General features: G+C 47.7%; 1 protein-coding gene across 7 annotated transcripts in view; it reads left to right on the plus strand.

Moving 5' to 3' along the window:
- EPB41L4B (erythrocyte membrane protein band 4.1 like 4B) overlaps nt 1–18,295 on the plus strand; it is a 121,863-nt gene that overhangs the window by 58,137 nt on the left and 45,431 nt on the right. For 6 of the 7 annotated variants that reach the window (XM_032306937.1, XM_032306938.1, XM_032306939.1 and 3 more), the window contains exons 12-15: nt 146–255; nt 2,244–2,274; nt 5,504–5,537; nt 9,095–9,159. In XM_032306937.1, the coding sequence (XP_032162828.1) occupies nt 146–255; nt 2,244–2,274; nt 5,504–5,537; nt 9,095–9,159 (240 nt within the window). Of the gene's footprint in view, nt 1–145; nt 256–2,243; nt 2,275–5,503; nt 5,538–9,094; nt 9,160–11,013; nt 12,733–18,295 lie in introns of those variants that run through there. The other variant, XM_032306944.1, reaches the window with a different exon arrangement.

Below are 18,295 nucleotides of genomic sequence, written 5' to 3' on the forward strand. Positions count from 1 at the left end.
AAGGCTAAATTTAGTATGTGTCTTCACCAAAGGAGTTCACGATAAGTTGAAATTTACATTGGAGCTCTTGAAAATAGAAGCGTGCTTCCAAATATGCATAATGTACTGATATTCTGATATATGCAATGAAATATTTACCTTCCAGCGGGCGGACAGAGTATCAAGCCACACATGGCTCCAGGTTACGAAGAACCAGCACCTTCGAGCGGAAGCCTAGTAAACGCTATCCATCCCGGAGACATTCAACGTTCAAAGGTGGGGTGTTGTTCATTCTGCCTGGAATTTTACCTTAAAGTTGATTGGGTTAAGCCCCAAAGAGCTTGGTAAAGCCATTCTTAAAGGAACTGTCTGCCGTTCAGCTCTGTCATTCTGAAGCTTTTGACAAAATCCCAATGGGAAGGATTCTCTGGAGGGGCATCAGGTCACTTTTCCTGTCCACTGTCTTTAGTTTTTCCCATTAGATGTGTTCATTTTCTTGTCCCTCTTTTTCTTACTTCTTTCCTTGTACCTCTTTGCTTCTGCTGAGCCCGGGACCTTAGGAATATCATAGGTTACCACGTTTCTTGCCCATGAAAGATGATCCTCGGTCTCGGAGGGAAAACAGTCCCTTCTCTCCTCCATCTTACAACTTCAAATGGGGACGTTAGTCTCACACTAACCAGAATGCTGTCCACATGTAAGAGCAGATCCAGAACTTTAAATCCCGGACTCAGATCTCATGGTGCATCCGAACACACCCTGCCCTTGAATTTAGCCTGCCCCTCCCCCTCTCGCCAGAACTCCCTGAGCCTTATCTGTCCATTACTACTGTGGCCTCACGGCTGTCTGAGGACGGATGCCCGAAACAGGACCAGTCAGTGAGTGAGCAAGCAGCTTGTTTAAATCGGGCCTCCACATCCCACCTCCTAGCTCTCCTTCTGTGCTTAATTATTCCTCCCTTCAGGACACTTAGTTTAGCATTGAATTGTGGGCTCTTCCATGGCATGGCTCTGTACTCCGACCCCCCAGGCCCTCTCCTGCATATATATATCACTTACTCCTAGTGGCCATTCCGTAGGTTTTTCTCATATAACTCAGGACTTAGCGAGCCTTTGTGGGACCCGCATCTATACTTGCCCCTGTTCTAGAATCTAACCTTGTGTTCCCTACTGTTTCCTGCCTTTTTGAACCAATGGTGCAATACCATGGTAGCCAGAAGCTCTCTGAAGTCATTCTTGGCTGCTTTAGTAAAGACAGAATGTCCGGAGCCCAGGAAATGGGACCTCACCTTCAAGAAGGACCAGAGAGTGAGAGGATGGGGGGGGTGTCCCCGGAGAAGGGTGACAATGGTTGAAGGTGACTGACTGCAGGAATTGGGAGTGACAAGTGATGCGTTGAAGAGAGGAGGAGGGGTGTGTTGCCTCCCTGTCAAAGCTTATGCCTGCTTCCGTCCATTGGGTCAACGTTGTCCAAAAATACTCCAAAAAAAGAATGAACTTCCTTATGGTGTTATCCAAAGATAGAGCCATCTCAAGACCGTGCTGAGCTCCCAGGCCCTGGAGGCATGTGCAGACAGAAAGGGAAAAACCCCTGGCATAGCCACTGCAGAGGGAGGAAGTTGCCTTTGACTTGACCTTTGACCCCGTGGATGGCTTTGGGGCTCTTCCAGACCCCAGGTTCTCTGATTCTCCTCTACTTTCCTTCCCAGTCTCTGCCCTCTTTTCCCTCTTGTTTTACTGGTGTTCTCTCCAGCCGGAGTTCTGGCATCTCTGTGAAGCTTTCAATGATTTTCCACGCTGCATCCTTTCAAAAGCAAGTGGAGTCCAGATAAAGGCGCTAACTCTGTCCATGGTCCCTTCCGCAGATGCGCATGCCTGCTCCAGCCAGTCTGTCCTGAGCTTCCCAGTGCAGTCAGGCTCGTAGTCCAACCTTCCTCATCCCCTTTTGCTCTTTGACTCTGTGCACCTCTGTCTCTGTGTCAAGACTGTGAGCTCCTTGACAGTGAGAACCGTCTCTGATCTCTGCATCTGAGAGCACCGGGCCCTGGGAACGTGCTCAGCATTCCCTGGGTGAATTGGAGGGCTTGGCCCAGGGGAAAGGAGACTTTTCCTCCAGAAAGGAGAAGTCGCTAAGGTGAAGATTTTGCCTCCTGGGATCAGGACCCCTCTGAAATCCCAGAACTGTCCACCCTGGTCCTTGTCCTTGCGTGGTAAACGGTGATACCGCTCTCTGAGATGACATACCTTTTTGTTTTTCCTTTAAAGCAACCAACCCGGTGATAGCAGCTCAGTTCTGGTAAGTTCCCCCAGACTCTGGGGTCCAGCTCTTCTAATTATTGTCTTTATTTGCAGTGTTGACTTTTTCCTTAGCACAGTTAAACCCCAGAGTGAGTCACCTGATGATCTTTCCCCTATTTTTTTCTGCCCGGCTATACCATCCTCCTGGTTTTCGATAGTACACAATAGAATGTTCCAAGACAGGCTTTTTGTTTGTTTGTTTGTTTTTTTAAACACAGCTGCTTTGTTTGCATAGCTCTGGGCTTGGCTTATGACAGTGGTGGGCGATAAAGGTGAGAGGAAGGTGTGCAGCGCACTGTGCGGAGGGCACTGCAGGCAGGGACGGGAAGAAAGGCCGCGCCCTTAAGCAAAAGCTTCACGAGAGCGCAGGTGGGATCTGCTCAGTGACGCACAGGCTTTACAGACGTACAACACAGAAGCCCTTTACTAAACACCTTTATCGAATGTCATGGAGACAGAAGAACACAAGGCGGAAACCCCAGCCCAGGTGTGAGTTAACACCGCGGACCTTGGAGGCCATGCTGTCTCTTTCACGATGGCTCAGCTCTGTCGCTGGCACACACAAGCCGCCGTAGATGGCGTGTAAATGAAAGAGCACAGCTGTGTTCCAATAAAACTTTCCTCATAAATGCAGGTGGGCCAGGCTTGGCCCTTGGGGTGGGATTTGCCGGCCCCTCCCCCAGCACGGGGGCTCTTGATCCTTGCTGTACATGGGATCTCCTGGTGAGCCTTGAAAGCTCCCCTCTGCCGGGCCACTCCCCAGGCTAATGGCATCCATCCGGGAGAGGGGGACCGAGGCATCTGGTTTTTTAAGCTCCTAGGTGATTCTGGTGTGTGGCCCAGGTGAGAAGCCCCATCCCACCTTGCATGGACCTCTTGTTCGATCTCAGAAACAGCTGTTTGCTCATGTGGGCTCTGACTGAGAGTCACAGGCTGTAATTGTTTGGGCCTGGTGTCCAAGCTCCAGCCACTGGGAGCCCAGTTTCATTAGCCCCTGGGTGTTGCCAGGCACAGGGCTCAGGCTGCTGGGGAGATCTTGGAGATGAGCACAGCTTGACTATGGCAGGTGTTCCGGAGAGGGGGCTGGGCCTGGCATGGCCTGGTTGGGGAGGGAAGTGGGAACCCAGGCCCTGGTGGGTGATGAGGATGCAGGCCATGGGACCAGGAGGTCTCCCGCCTCGCCCCGCAGCCTTGCTTTCATCCAGCTCTGGGACCTTAGGCCTTCCTCCTGGGCCACCTTTTTTTTTTTTTTTCCATGGAAAACAAGGAGGTTGAGCTAGATCAGTGTTGGTCTGCACTTTCTTAGCCTCCGCTGTCCGCCCCCTGAAAGAATGCTGACCTGGGAGCCCAGCGTCAAGTGCAAACAAAAGTAGAGCTGCTCTGGGTGAAGCCAGGCAGGGAGGAGGAGGCCGGTGTCTGCCTGTTCATCTGCCCCCTCCCCACCAAGCAGCCCCAAGACATCTGGCAGGGCCCCAGGGTGCTAGAGAACACGACCAGCCCCGTATCACACAACTGGGAACTTGGCCTTCTGTCTCTGATTTGAAGCTCTGCCCGCAGGTAGGGGACAAGCAGCTGATTCTTGTGTCTGGGTTCACGTCTCAGCACCTAGAGAAGGGTTTCCAGGGTCCTGTTGAACTGCTGGGCATCACACCCTGCCCACCCCCCTGAGGGAAGGAGGAGGTTGCGGGGTCTCTTCATGGCTTCCTTGCAGGCCCGCAAGTACTCCCGTCACTAGAATCCCCGAGGCAGACAGCCTGCCCAGAGTCGCTATACCTTTCTGCACCTGTCAGTGTGTCTTTGAATTCTCAAGGGCTTCCAAGTTATGACATGTCTTTTCTTTGCTTCCTAGGGAAGTGATTGTTTTGTTTTTCCCTAATAAAATTATATTTTTCCTTTTAGCATCTAGTGGAAATTATGTATATATTGGGAACCAAAACAAACTAAAAAAAAATGTCCACTGGAAAAAAAAAACCACACACACACAGTAAATATATCCTTTAGGAACAAATGAGCTAATGACCACTGTTTGCAGCTGTTCAATTGCTCCTCAGAGCCTGTGGGATCCCGGGGTGAGTAGGATTGCTGTGGGAGCCAGGGATGAAATTGTGCTCCGGGCTGCAGAGGTGATACCAGAAAAATAGCACCTTGCCGAACACTTACCCTTCCTGGTGAGATCTGGCTGGAGGTGAACCTGGCCCGTAGCCTGGCTCTATGCACCCGTCCTCTCGCAAAACTGGAACACAGAGCCATTTAGACCCCAAGCTAGACTCCTAACAATGAACTGTTTCTCTCATTGTCGGAGAAGCAATAAACACTTGATTTCAGGTACACCACCCTGGCACTGTGGCCCAGCGATGGTGCCACTCGTGGTTTTCCTGGCAGCAGCCAACCTTGCGGACAAAACATGTTGGCTGTGTTTTATGTGAAGCCAGCCTTCTCCGCCAGTATATGACATACAGAGAGAGATACAGATACATGGTTTTTTGGTTTTGGGGTTTTTTTTTAACCAAAATAGTTATATGTCAGAGTCCATCAAACTAGACTCATGCATCAGGAGCCCGGAACCTTTTCTCAGACCCTCAGGGAGCCCACTTGGCTTTGTGGAAAGCACATGGGCTTTGGGCTCAGCAGCTGTCCCTTCCAGCCCTGGCCCTGCCACGGACTAGCTGGCTGGCCCTGAGCAGGTTTCCTCACTCCTCTGTTAGGCAACCTTCCCTTTATCTATAAGAAGAGGTGGTACCGGTTGTTGACCTCATAGCCTTGTTGTGTGGGTTAAATAGTAACAGATGGGAAGGTCCCAGTGCAGAGCCTTTTATCGAACGAGTGTTCCAGAGCGGTGGCCCTATCACAGCCCCGTTGATAGTGGGACCCACCGCGGTCGGTGCTTATGGGCAGCGGAGCTCTCCCTGCCGTTGGAGAACGCTCCGGATGGCCAACCAGCAATGCCAGTGCAGACCTGGGCTGGGAGCTAAAATTTGGTGAGGTCACCGAAACAGGACATCACGAGCAGCATTCCGGAATATTGCCTTTGTGTTTCTGTGAGCTCAAAAGTGACAAAAAGAAATTGCTGTTTGGTTGCCTCATTTAAGCAGCTATTATAAACCGAAGAAGAAATGGTGTTCAGGAAAGTTCCTAACAGTGTTGGATTTGTGAATGACCGTTAAATAAATCACAGATAATGCCGCTTTACAACCTGTTACATTACAGTTTTCCCTTCTTTTCTTTAGCTCTAAAACAAATCCCGAAGTCCATAATTACCAGGTAAGACACCGCTTTTGAAGATTTTCATTAATACTTGAAGTTTCAAAATCTTCTGCATTCAAGCAGTCATTATGCTTATAGCCAAATTTTGAAGAAACAATAAGAAAACATTTTTTCGGTTGGCGGGTGGGAGGGGGGTTGTTTTTGTTTTTCGAGAAAACAGTAAGAAGAGACCTTTCTTCCATGAACCCTGGTCCCTCTTGGTCATTTCAGCTGGCCCTCTTTTTTCTTAACATTTTCAGCTAGTGAACAGCAGGGACATATGTTCAAGTTTCTGGGTGGTCAGATACAACCTCTTAGGGGCACTCAAGCGAGGCCGTGTTTTGTCAGTGTGTTCTCGGCCTCAGGAACATGAGTCCCTTGAGATATGCATCCGGGAAAGGATGTCTTAGTCACATGTTTGGGAGATGGTATGTCCTTCATTCCCCTTCTTGGATCTTACAGGGCCCATTTGGGTGTCAAAGGTACAGAGAAATCCTGCAAAAAAAGACATTTTTTTTTTTTAAGCTATTGTTTCCCTAAATCATTTGACTATTGAACAACCCCTCCCCCATTAAAAAAAAACTGCCTCGCACTTCCCTGCCTACCTGTTTTTTGAACAGTATTGAGCATTGGTTTCTAGAACCTTCTTTGTAGAACAGTGTGGCAGGCCTGTTGAGCCTGCAGAAGGAGTACAGAGAGGTTTCCCTGGCTAGTGGTTCTGCTCTTCTACCGGGTAGCCAAGCAGGGCCCCCACACCCCTGCCTGCCCACCCACCCGTGCCTGGGGGTGGCTCTTGCTGGCTCTACTTGGCTTTTTAAACCTGGCTCCAACCTGCTCTTCTACATTTGCTTCTTCCCCACTCCTCCCTCACTAGGTTCGTGCTAGGGGCAGCATCTGTGTCCTATGACCTCCTCGTTTGGGGCCATTTTTCTTGTGTTGGGTGGTTTCTGTCCAAGGGCACTTACTCTTCTGACACCAGTCTGGTTTTGAATGTCATGAGTGAGAAGCTACTCCCATCAGGGGCTCACCTGGGAACATTGTCTAGTTAGCATCTTTCTTGATCTTTTGTTACTGTAGATATTAATTCCTTAAAAGGGGGTGGGATCCCAATGTATGTGATCTGGACAAGGTCTCCAAAGTACATTTCAGAAGAATTTTATGATATCATCTTCTGCTGTGATCTTCTGTGAAGTCGTCTTCCCGACCCGCAGAACTTGGACATGACTTCTGACTTTGGGGAATAGCATGTAGAAAGTGGTTTGAACCTGGTAGGGGAACAGCCAGACTTCCCGATCTCATTGCCTTCTTTAGGCCCTTGAATCTTCTCATTCATAGGTTGGCTATTTGGTCCGGAGGGATTTTCAGGTGCGAGGGGCTGGCTGTGGGGGAAGGGAAGAGCTGTGGATGGGTGGTCCCGGCTTGAAGGCACCAAAAAAAAAATGAAAACAAAGCAAAGCCTTGCCTGCCCAGAGTAAACTTGGAAACAGTTGTTCATTGAATTCCAGGCACAAAAACTGTTACCTAGACGTTCTCATAACATCTGTGGCAACCCCTGGTCTTCTACCCCCTTGCCAGTCTCAGAGGTTCTGTATTGCTCTGTCAAGATTTGGGAGTGAAATGACCAGGAAGAGAACGTCCTGAGAAGCGGGCTGGTCGGTCAGCGTCTGAGTGCTGAGAAGGGTTTTCAGGACAGTGGGCTTGCAGCGTCCCTCTTCCTGTGAGCTCAGCCAGCTGCCATGAAGATTGGATTGCTGTGGTTTTGATAAAGACACTGTTGGCGTTTCAGGAGGGACCGTTCTTCATTGTGGGACTGTCCTGAGACTTACAGGGTGTTTAGCTTCCCTCTTTCTCCCGGTTAGCTGAAGGTAAACCTGTCATCATCGTGACAAGCAGAAGTGCACATATATATTTCCAATTGTCCCCAGGGGGACAGAACTGCCCTGGTGGGAGCCATCTGGGTTAACATTAAAAAATGCTCCTTGACAGCTTTAGAGTGTGAATAAATTACCAAAGGAGACAAAGGAAGGTTTTGGAATATCCTTCCACGTCTTTATGGCTGAAGTACCCACCTGGCTCTGATGAGTCTGATTTGACTGTGTTTGAAGACAAGCACTAGAATGCGAGGTCCGTTGCTTTTCGAGATTATCCCTTCTGTTGAAGATCCAACTGGTGGAACCTCCTTTGGAGCCTGGCTGTGTGATCAAAACACTCAAAGCCTTCCAGCTTTGGGCAGATCATCTGAACTCCTTAAGTCTCTGTTTCCCGAGAGAGGGCTGCTTTCAGATTCGGCTCCTGAGATCTTTTCCCCACGTCCTTTTTCCTCTAGCATGTCTTTTGGGGGGCTGCCTGCTCCCTTCACTCATTGACCAGTGCCTTTGAAGGAGAAAGGCCACTAGAAGGCAGAATTAGGCAGGGATAATAAGTGCTTTGGGTGGTTTGGTTTCTGAAAACAGAATGAACAGAATTACTGAGAACTTTCCACAGTACAGAACAGATTTGTGCTTACTAACCAAAACAGCACGGGAAGGAGAAGAAGGGAAGAAATAATTTGAAGAATAATGGTGGCAAGACAACAGTAACTTAAAAGTCAGGAGGGTCTAATGTGCCCTATGGAAAGTCTAGCCTTGAGAATTCCCCGTGGCTTCCGGCCGTGCGTGGGGCCGCCGCCTTCTACAGGCCGGAGGTGGACAGACCGCCCCGCTGCCCAGCCAGGCCGCCTTGTCTTCACCTCTGTCCCTTTGTGAGTCACCAGTCTGGATCTATTTTCCCATCTTACAGTGGACGAATTCCTTCCCTCCCTCTCTTCCATTTTTTCAGGATAATAAGTGCTTTGGGTGGTTTGGAGTTTGCTCTGGCGACCGGGTGAGGGGTGAGGGTTGGTACTGGGTTTTGGATTGTATTTTAAAAAGTTATTCTTGGGCGCCTGGCTGGCTTGGTGGGTTAAGCCTCTGCCTTCGGCTCGGGTCATGGTCCCGGGGTCCTGGGATCGAGCCCTGAATCGGGCTCTCTGCTCACCGGGGAGCCTGCTTCTCCGCCCGGCCCCCCCCCCGCCCCCCCGCCTCTCTGCCTTCTTGTGATCTCTCTCTGTCAGGTAAATAGATAAAAGTCTTTTAAAAATAAATAAATAAAAAGTTATTCTTGCTGCTTACACAAGGCAGAAAGTGACCGGCCGTAGTCCTGTTGCCTTGGTGTCCCCGTCCAGTTCTCTTGCGTTTGCAGATGTCACTGTTACGCATGGTTGTTGTCATTCTCGGCAATGACAGAAATTGTCTCTGCACTTACCATTCTCCCCACATCTTTGGTGTCTTCCATCTGTTCCCTTGAGGGACATGGATAGTGCCTGTCCTGGATGCTCTAAGGGACCCTTTCCGGGCAGATGCCTTCCCCAGCCCCCCATCCTTTGTTTCGGGGGAAATGTGATCATCCTGGGAAGCCACCTCCTAGCCAGGGTTGCCTGAGCCTTTCCATTCACAGCCCTGGGCCCCCTCAGCTGGATGCCAGTAAAAGAGAAAGTAAATGAAGGCCATTGAAATCAAAAGGTCATCGAATAATCGAGTTTGGTATTTCATTTCTAGCCTCAGTACCATCCCACCATCCACCCCAGCCAGCCTCGGTGGCACCCTCACTCTCCAAATGTAAGGTAAGTGCTCACAGAGCTGTGCTTTCTCGAAAGTTCTCCCTTTGTCTCAAAAAACTCGCATCCTCCCTACTTATGAATCGAAAGTCTGCATCAGAAACAGCTGTTAAGAGTTGCTGTGTCAAGACAGAGATTAATAATTTGCCAAGCAAAGGAAGCCAGTAATGAGTGTGGATTTACCAGTTACGCTTTTTGAAATAAAAACAAATCGGGTTTTGTTTTTCTTTTTTTTTTGTTTGTTTGGTTTTTTTTTTTTTTTCCTTTTTTTTTTTTAAGGCATTCTAACCTCAGATATTTTTGGTTTGGTTTTGTGTTAGAAATGTTACTTAAAATTTCTAAGTAACATTTTGCTGTCCCAAGAATTCCATTACTAAAAATGTGAGTCAAGCTTGGGGATTTTTGTTGAGGGTTTTTTGAAGAGAATATTTTTCAGGGGTGGGGTAGGTGGAGGGGTTGTTTGAGTGTTTTTGTTTTTGTTTCGTGACAGATCTTTTTTCTAAACCCAAGGGTCCGGAAACTTTGTTCTGAGCCAGATAACCAGTATTTTCAGCTTTGTTGTCTCTGTCACAACCACTCACCTCTGCCTTGTAGCTCGAAAGCAGCCAGAGACAACCCAAAAGTGAATGGGCATGGCTGCATTCCGATAAAACTTATTTATGAAAACAGGCGGCCAGTGGGATCTAGCCTGCGGGCTGTTTGCTTACCTCTGCCCTAACCTACATCACAATCCTTTCCAAGGAAACTGGCACCTGCCTTGCTGGGTTTTTCATTAGGCTGGAGAGTGTTTTGATGCCAGCTTTGTAAAGGCAAACGTTCCTTTTCAGATTTGAATTTTAGATCAGTCTTAATTGGTGTTTATGTGTGAAGCTCTTTCCGTTGGTGAATTCAGTTTGCATAAAGTTACTGCTCGGTGAGGTTGCTAGCCTCGCTGCTTGAGAAGGTATGAAGAGAATGGAGGGATGAAAATAAATCCATGTGGAGCGCGGCAAAGGAGAGCAATTAGTTCTTGATGGTTCTTGCCACTTTGGGAGACCTTGGAGGAGGACCACAGTGCAATTTTATCGACAACACTCGATACTCGGGTAACTTTTTAAAGCTAGTCAGCCCGGTGGAGTAATAACTCTCAATGTTTCTGTATTGCTAAAGGCAGTTTCTTTTCCAGACATAAGAAAACAGAAGAGATTTCTAGAAATGCTATTTTTATTAACCTTATTTTTAGAGAATTTTAGACTTTTTAGTACCTATTTTACCACATTCGTTTCCTTCTGAGGCATGACCTTGCCCAGCAGTTGGCAGCGGGGATTCTGTGGGAGGCCATGACCGGGTCCTCTCCGGGCGGCATTGGCCTCTCCTGCGAGCTTGCTGATGCTCACTCTTTGCCCCACCCCAGCCCTGCTGGATCAGCGTCTGGGGATAGGGCCCAGTACTCCGTGTCTTATCAAGCTCTCTGGAGTTCGAGAAGCCTGACATACTTACCCCAGGAAAAGAGAGTTCCTGGGCCCAGCACTCTTGGCAAACGCTGCCGAAGGCATTCACAGCTCCCCTTAGCAATGTGCTCACAGCCCTGAGAGGTGCCTGGTCAAGGACACCTTGTCACCTAACTTTCCCCAGACTGACTTGCTCACCAGGGTGCCTTTTGAGAAATGATGGTATGGCCGTGGAACGGGCTTCTCTTGACTTGGATGTTGATAGGTAACATCCTGTGTTTTCTGAATTTTAAAAATACCTTAGAAAATCCATTCGTGTCCATTCGTAAGCCATCCCCATTAACACGGCTCATGGTTTCTCCTGCCCACTTCCCTCATGCTTGTGTTATTTCACTCACATTTCTGCATTTTCTTCCATCCCTCCCGCAAATCATTCACCCTGCCAACAAAACAGGCCATGCTTTCAGGATGACAGGCCGCCGCACTGGGAAACATCGGCCAGTGGAGGTGGCAGCCATTTCGATTATGTCCACGACCAGAACCAGAAGAACTTAGGAGGAATACAAAGTATGGTGTATCGAGATAAACTCATGACTGCACTTTGAGAGACTGAAGCATCTCCCCTCCCTTCACCATCATAGTGTCCTTACACCCCATGAAAAGTGTCTTGGCATCACATAGATGTGTTTGCACAAGGGTCCTTGTGGAAATGTTCTGAGAGATATTCCCGGCGTCCGTGTAAATATTTGCAAACAGCCACAATTACTAGTCCTAACTGTCCTAACACTAGTCCCAACTGTTGACTGCATTCTCAATAAAATGAAGGTAGTTAAAGGCTCAGGAATCACTTTAATATTCTGATTTTAAAATTGGAGTAAAAGTCTGTGTGTATCGTATTGCTCTGTACTTGATATTTCTTTGTTATTTAATGAACGGGACCGAATAACACCAGAAGAATATGGGAAGATAGCTCTGTGGAGAGCACCGCACAGTCCTGAGGTGACCAGGAGGCCGTTGGGGCCCAGCCCCGGCCACTGTGAGAGGGCAGACAAGCCCTTCTCTTCTGTTGGCCTCTTTTGCCCCCTCCGGAAAGAGTGGGTTGGACTCAGTGATCACCAAGCTCCTCTACAATTCTGTGATCTATGCAAAGTTAGTATTTTCGGTCTGAGGATCTGACATTCCAATGGAATTTCTCAGAGGAAAACTGCAGAATTCCCTTCTCTAACAGAGGCTTAACCCTTTCAGAAGCTGAATGAAGTGTATTACTGGTTAGGTGGGACGTGCATATGGGGAGGCTCTGAATTTCCTATTTAAAGCAGGTTCGCCACTTTGAATCCTAGCAGTTTTACGAATCACAAATTGCATAGTGTCCGTTTTGATAGAACTTGCTGCTCTAGTACGAGAATAATTTTTTAAATTATTGATTGGTGCTGCTAGCTTGTGTGATTTCAGAAGACGTAATTATGAATACACACTGTCAGAATTTATAGAACTTGAGGCTCGGTTTTTACCCTGGACTTCAGTCTTTTAAAAAGCAACATGCAATCCAAGATCTATTTATGGCTCAAATTTGAGTGTATAGGATTTTAATGGCGTTGTGCCAAAACATCCTCTCAAAGGATGGGGATGTTGCGCTGTCACTTTGTAGATCCAGCTGATCAATGTGTTTTCTTTGCGGGAAGAACTTGTACCAAAATATTTATTGCCCCTCTTTTTAAGCCACAAAGTCAAACATTTTTTTTTCTCTGAATAGACCTGAGATCTTTCCCACCAGCATTTTTGTGAAAACAATTCTTAAACGACATTTCCGTATATGTAATTATAATTTGGCCCATTTTAAGCCGTTTTAAAAAATGTATTGACATCTCTGAGATACCTTATTGCTAAAATCTGGGTCTATTCTCAGTTACCACAAAAAATGTGTACAGAGGGAGGGACTCAGCTACGTGCCCTGCACAGTACAGCCAGTCACCTACAAACTCTCCCAAAGATACCTGTTCACAGGTCTGTTCTGTCTTAGCAGATGTTTTGATCCTCAGTGTTTGTGCTGCCTACAAATAAATGTGTTCCGAATCCTTTAATCTTACTGAGATGTTTTTACAAATGTGTTTCCAAGGAATAAAGATTATTCTTGCTTTTTTGGACTCCATCTTCATTTTATGTTGCACGGAAGTATCCTTTGCGGACGTTGTAGATGACGGGACAGGGAGCTTTTGGAAGCCTGAAGGTGAGCGTTCAGTTAGGTGACGTGGAGCGAGTTCATCTCAGAGTGAAGCTGCTCTCGGAAGGGGTAGCTCTGGTAGGCACAGTGGTTGAAGCATTTCTTCATGTGGTGCATCTGTGGTGAAGGTTCTAGACGCCGGTCACAGGCGCTGAGCCGAGCAAAGTGGTGGCGGAGTGGGTTTCCCCCATTACCGTCCTGTGATGACGGTGCGTGTTTGTCCTGGCTGCCGCTGCTGCTCCTGGTGGAAAGACACCCAAACGTGTGTCTATGGCCCCCCGGAAATTGTGTATACACGGAGACCCTCTAATAAATGCCTTTCTGCTTAAAACAACTTGAGTGGATTCAGTTGTCTACAACCAAGAAGTTGAACCGGGATGCTTACTGATGACCTCCTAGCTAAATGGCATGTACACTTTTCATCCCTCAGCTTAGCGGGCCTTTCCCTGCTGCATTTGGCAGTAGTGGTCAGTCACTCGTGGCTTCTTGAGACTCTACGCCCTTGGTTGCTGCGCTCTTTGGTTTTCTAGCTCTTTGACTTTTTCCTCGGTCTTTGTAACGGCCTCATTGTTCTGTCTTCCTGTTAAGTGTTGGTGTTTTCCAGGGGTCCTTCCTCTGCCCACTGCCTTTCTCGCCATCGCAGTCGATCCTGCGTCTCCTGCTGGCACCATTGTATGGCTGTGGACTCCGGAGTCGTTATTGCTAACCCAGATTACTCCTATCTATGAGTTTTTTAACACTGACATTTCAACCCGTATACACGTCAAACTCATGTCAGAGTCAAATTCATCATCTTTTACCGGAGAAAGAAGAAGATACTAACTGATTCTCCTCTACCCGTAAGAAGAACGCATACGTCCTCCATCCATGGCTCTTTTCTTGCCCCTTTGCCACCCATATCCAGGCAGTCCCCAGGGCAGCTCAGCTTCTGATATGTCCCACTCTGACCTTGCAGCAGCATCTTCTCTGTGCATCAGAGCTGCTCTTCCTGGTCTCCTCGACTCCAGGATCCTGCCAAGCTTCTTGTCCTCACAGTCATTCCAATGATGGACATCTGCCAGAGTTCTCCAGCACCGTAGGGTGAGGCTCGAGGCCTTCTGTATGGAATTCCTTTGCTGTCTGCTTCCATTCTATTGCTCTAGCTCATTTTGCCCCATTTCTTACCCTCCTGTTTAAATTTCTACACCACCAAGCTTCTGGTCGTCCCTGGCATGCACCATATCCTGCTGTTGCTCCCATCTGTACTTTGCAAATACTGTCCCTTCTGCTGAGAACACTCTCACTCCCATCTCCCTTGCCCAACTCCTGCTCACCCCTTAGATGCCTCTGCTCAGACACGTCTTCTCCCCAGGACTCCTACCACCCCACCTCTGCAGAGTGGATTAGTTTCTGTGTTCTGCTCTATGCCTGCCCCTCAGCCCTGCTATATCATTGTTGCACTCACTACTTTACATTAAAAATGCCTCTTTTGTTCATCATCCTGGAGACTGTACATTCTTTAAGTGTGAGCTTTTGTCCCATGTTTGCCTGTTCCCCGGTGCCTGATAGATGGCAGGTGCTCAATGAATGTCTGTTCAGCAAATGAGTTATTCCACATTCATTCTAACAGAAATGTCTAACCAGGGGCGCTTGGGTGTCTCAGTTGGTTAAGCATCAGCCTTTGGCTTGGGTCATGCTCTCAGGGTCCTGGGATCGAGCCCTGCATCAGGCTCCCTGCACAGTGGGGAATCTGCTTCTCCGTCTCCCTCTGCAGCTCCCCCTGCTTGTGCTCTCTCTCTGTGTCCAATGAATAAATAAAATCTTTAAAAAAAAAAAAACTGTCTAGCTAGATAACAGTCAGCATGTCATCTCTGAGCTGGTCCAAAGGTATCTGAACAGCTGTACCTAGCCCAGGGCGTCACATTTGGGTAGGATGCTGACCATCAGCTGTGCTCTGCCTTCAGCTTCGTCATTGGAATATGACCCAGTGTGTCTGCGGTCTTCTCTTCCGAAGCACTGGCATCATGACACGTGTGGTTGCTACGGGGCAGATGATGCTGGAGATGCACTGGAAACCCTGGTAGGTTGACAGGGATCCTCAGGAACATGCAGGGACTGTCAGCTAGATGTATCCGCCCAGCACTATGCGGGTCACTTCACTTGATCTTCCGGGCCACTCTGTGTGATGCACAGTGTCCTCTTTGCTCACATTTGGAAGCTCGGGCTTCGGGTTGAGCGAGAAGCTTGCCCATTGTCACACGTGCAGGTCTGACTCCCAGCCCATGTTCTCGGCCCCTGGGCTTTGACGCTTCTCACCAATGACCATTTCACCATCTGGGACCCTGTTGATTTCTCTGTATCCATGAGACTAGTACTAGATTATGTTGAGGAGTTCACTACCCTGAGATCTGGTTACTAACTAGAAAGCCACTCCCCACCACCAACATCCATGTCTCTACACACCAGTGGTCTAGTGACCCTGTTCCCCTTCCCAGGGGTCTCGTAACCCCTAACACCTTACCATCACTCCTCCTGCAATCTAGAACCTGAGATTGAACATTATTTTCTTCTTAGTGAACGACTCTGCTGGAGGCAATCGACTGCGTCTGTCCCCAGAGCCCCTGAACCAGTCATTTCTTCTGGAGTTATTATCTGCCTGCACCGTCAAGCTCGAGACTCCATAATTAACGGAATTAACTTTTTGCATTTTTGAAATTCGGGTATTTACCAGTCTTGGATCATCTCTTTTATTTTTCCGTGACTCACTCAGAATATTGAACAGTGAGCTGACAGGATGGTCAGATTGATGTAATTCATGTGGACTGAAAGACTTGAAATCGTGCCAGGTGATTATCTTGGCCTTCAAAACCCACTTGCCTGTTTCATTTCTTGGTCTACCATTTCCACTGAAAAGGGTTCTCCTTAACAGCAGAGATGAAGGAATAAGGACAGTATGGGAGTACTGCTTTTTTTTTTTTTTCCCCTTGCCTGTTAATATGGCACCATCCTTCCAGGTCAGTGACTGTAGCCTCCTGGGTCCTGGTCTGAACACAACTAATAATAGATCCTTTTTGTTGCCCTTGACTTTCCAGCTTTTAACTAGTCCTTTAAGATCTGAGCTCATCAAAAAACTCCCTGAGCAGCCATATTGATCCTTTGGATCAATATTTCCCAAACTCAGCTCTAAGTCAATTCCCTGACTAGACTGAATCTTCCAAAAGGACCAGGTAAATACCTTAAATAGGCTTAAGGATGATTTGCCTCTGCTGTTTCCCTCCAGGAGGCAACCAGCAAATGCCAGGCAAGGCATAATGGGGCAAAGAGAGGGAAACACAAACTGCTGTTAAGAGTCCCTTTGCACATGAAAAGTAGCACATTTTTAAGAGGCCCCAGGAGTATCTAAAAGGTGAAACTAATGTGAAATTGACATTCAGCTGAGCCTCTGCAAAAGAAATCTTAAATAATTCTGCAAATTGGCCAACTTCCCCAGAATTAGGGAGCCAAAGAATTGCTTGGACAGCTTACTAAAAATAGAAAGTGCTAGGCTCTGTTTAAGTGGTTGATGGTGAGACCTAAGGAAACTTCATCTGAAGTCTCCAGGCGAGTCCGTGATGGACAAGTGTAGGACCTCCCCTTAGAAAAGCACAGCTTCCTATCTGGTTTGCTTTCATCCTATGGTTCAATTTGAACTCATTTAGATGCCAGTTCCTTTTTTTTAAGTAGCCATGCTATCAAAAAGTAAACAGATACATCATAAGAAGGAGCTAGAGACGGCTACTCAGCATAGTTTTGCACTTGCTTAGGTTCACAGTGAGGTAGAAGAACGTGAAAATTCTAGGGTTTCTTTATATGGCTTTAATTTCGCCCTGAGTTCCTTCTCCCAAGTCTGTCAAACTGAATCTGTCATTGTTCTGCTCTCCCACTGGAAGCAAGGGTCTAGAGAACTAGATCCACTGGTGAAGAAGGTGGCCTGGACACACCAGCGTAGGGACCCATGCTGAGATTCAAACCCATCATGGGGAAGAAGCAGAAGCAAAATGGCAGGATGCTGCCCACTGATGAGAGACAGACTGCAGGCCCGGTGTGGAGTGGTGATTTCGTTGGGGGCAGGAGCCCTGCAGTTTTCCCGCGAGGTGATGTGTGAATGCTCTGGTGTCCTCCACGCTCTGAATCCCAGCTTTGCCGCTTCCCAGCCATGGGACCTTTGTCGGGTTTCTTCTCTGTGCCTCCTTTTTGGTGTCCCCAAACAGAATTGGGATATTATCCATGGAAGGTGTTTTGCACCATGTTTGGTGGTGGCTGGCAGCAGTTTTTGGTGGTTTTTGAGATTTAAGGCCTTAGCAGTCCATGTGGTGAGAGACGGGTCAAAGAAATTCAGTCTCCCCCAAGGAATGATCTGTGTTAAAGGCTGCTGGCTTGGGATGTATGGTCTAAGTTTAGCAATGGAAAGAGGTGCTTGGCTCCAGGAGAAAGATCAGTTAGAGGAGGGTTAGCACAATACATAAGACACATCTCTGAAACTCGAACAAGCCAAGAGCAGAAACACCGTGGGGATCTTTTGAGACGGAATAAAAAGAAAGAAAGATGATATTTCTGTCTGAGAATACTAGGAAGTAACTATCCAGGCGGCATGTGGACAGTGCTTTCCCATCTGCTGACGGCAAAACTGGCGGAAGAAGGAACTGGTGAGACCACTGAGAATTCATTCTGCGGGTACAGTGGAGATGGAGAAGTTGGAAGAATTGAAACAGCATCCGCTCTCTTCCCAGCTTGTCTAGCTTAGGACTCCATCTTCCACAAAGCAGAGGAGACGTTTAACAATTAGGAGGCTAGGTAGAAAGTCAGTAATAAAGGGAACTGCTGTGCTTTTTCACTTATTTTAGTAGGTAATATGGTGGTTAAAAATTCAGAAGAAAATTCCTAAAAGTTACTTTTCCTCTCCACCTTATTCCCTAGGTCCGCAGTTCTCCCCAGAGGCAAACATTGTTAGTGTTTCGTTGTGTCAATCCAGGAGCTATTCCACGAATAAACAAGTATGCGTATTAAACTGGTCATACATGACGGTCCTTTAGGCTGCCCCAAATCTCTAAAATTACAGTTTTTCTGCTGTCATTGTACGTTCCGTTTATGCACCTGAGTAAATCCATCTGTAGAGAAGCTCCCTGGGAACGGGCGCTGGCTAAAGAGGTACATGCATATTTAATTTGGACATTGCCTAACGAAGTTTCACTCTAAAGATATTCTACTTGATGGGCGCCTGGGTGGCTCAGTGGTTAAGCCGCTGCCTTCGGCTCAGGTCATGATCTCAGGGTCCTGGGATCGAGTCCCGCATCGGGCTCTCTGCTCAGCAGGGAGCCTGCTTCCTCCTCTCTCTCTCTCTGCCTGCCTCTCTGCCTACTTGTGATTTCTGTCTGTCAAATAAATAAATAAATAAATAATCTTAAAAAAAAAAAAAAAAGATATTCTACTTGATTACATGTATCTCCCCCAGGCCTCCCGGCCCACCAGCGAT

Source organism: Mustela erminea, chromosome 12 (genome assembly GCF_009829155.1).
Source record: "Mustela erminea isolate mMusErm1 chromosome 12, mMusErm1.Pri, whole genome shotgun sequence".
In the NCBI taxonomy this organism is placed as follows: Eukaryota; Metazoa; Chordata; class Mammalia; order Carnivora; family Mustelidae; genus Mustela; species Mustela erminea.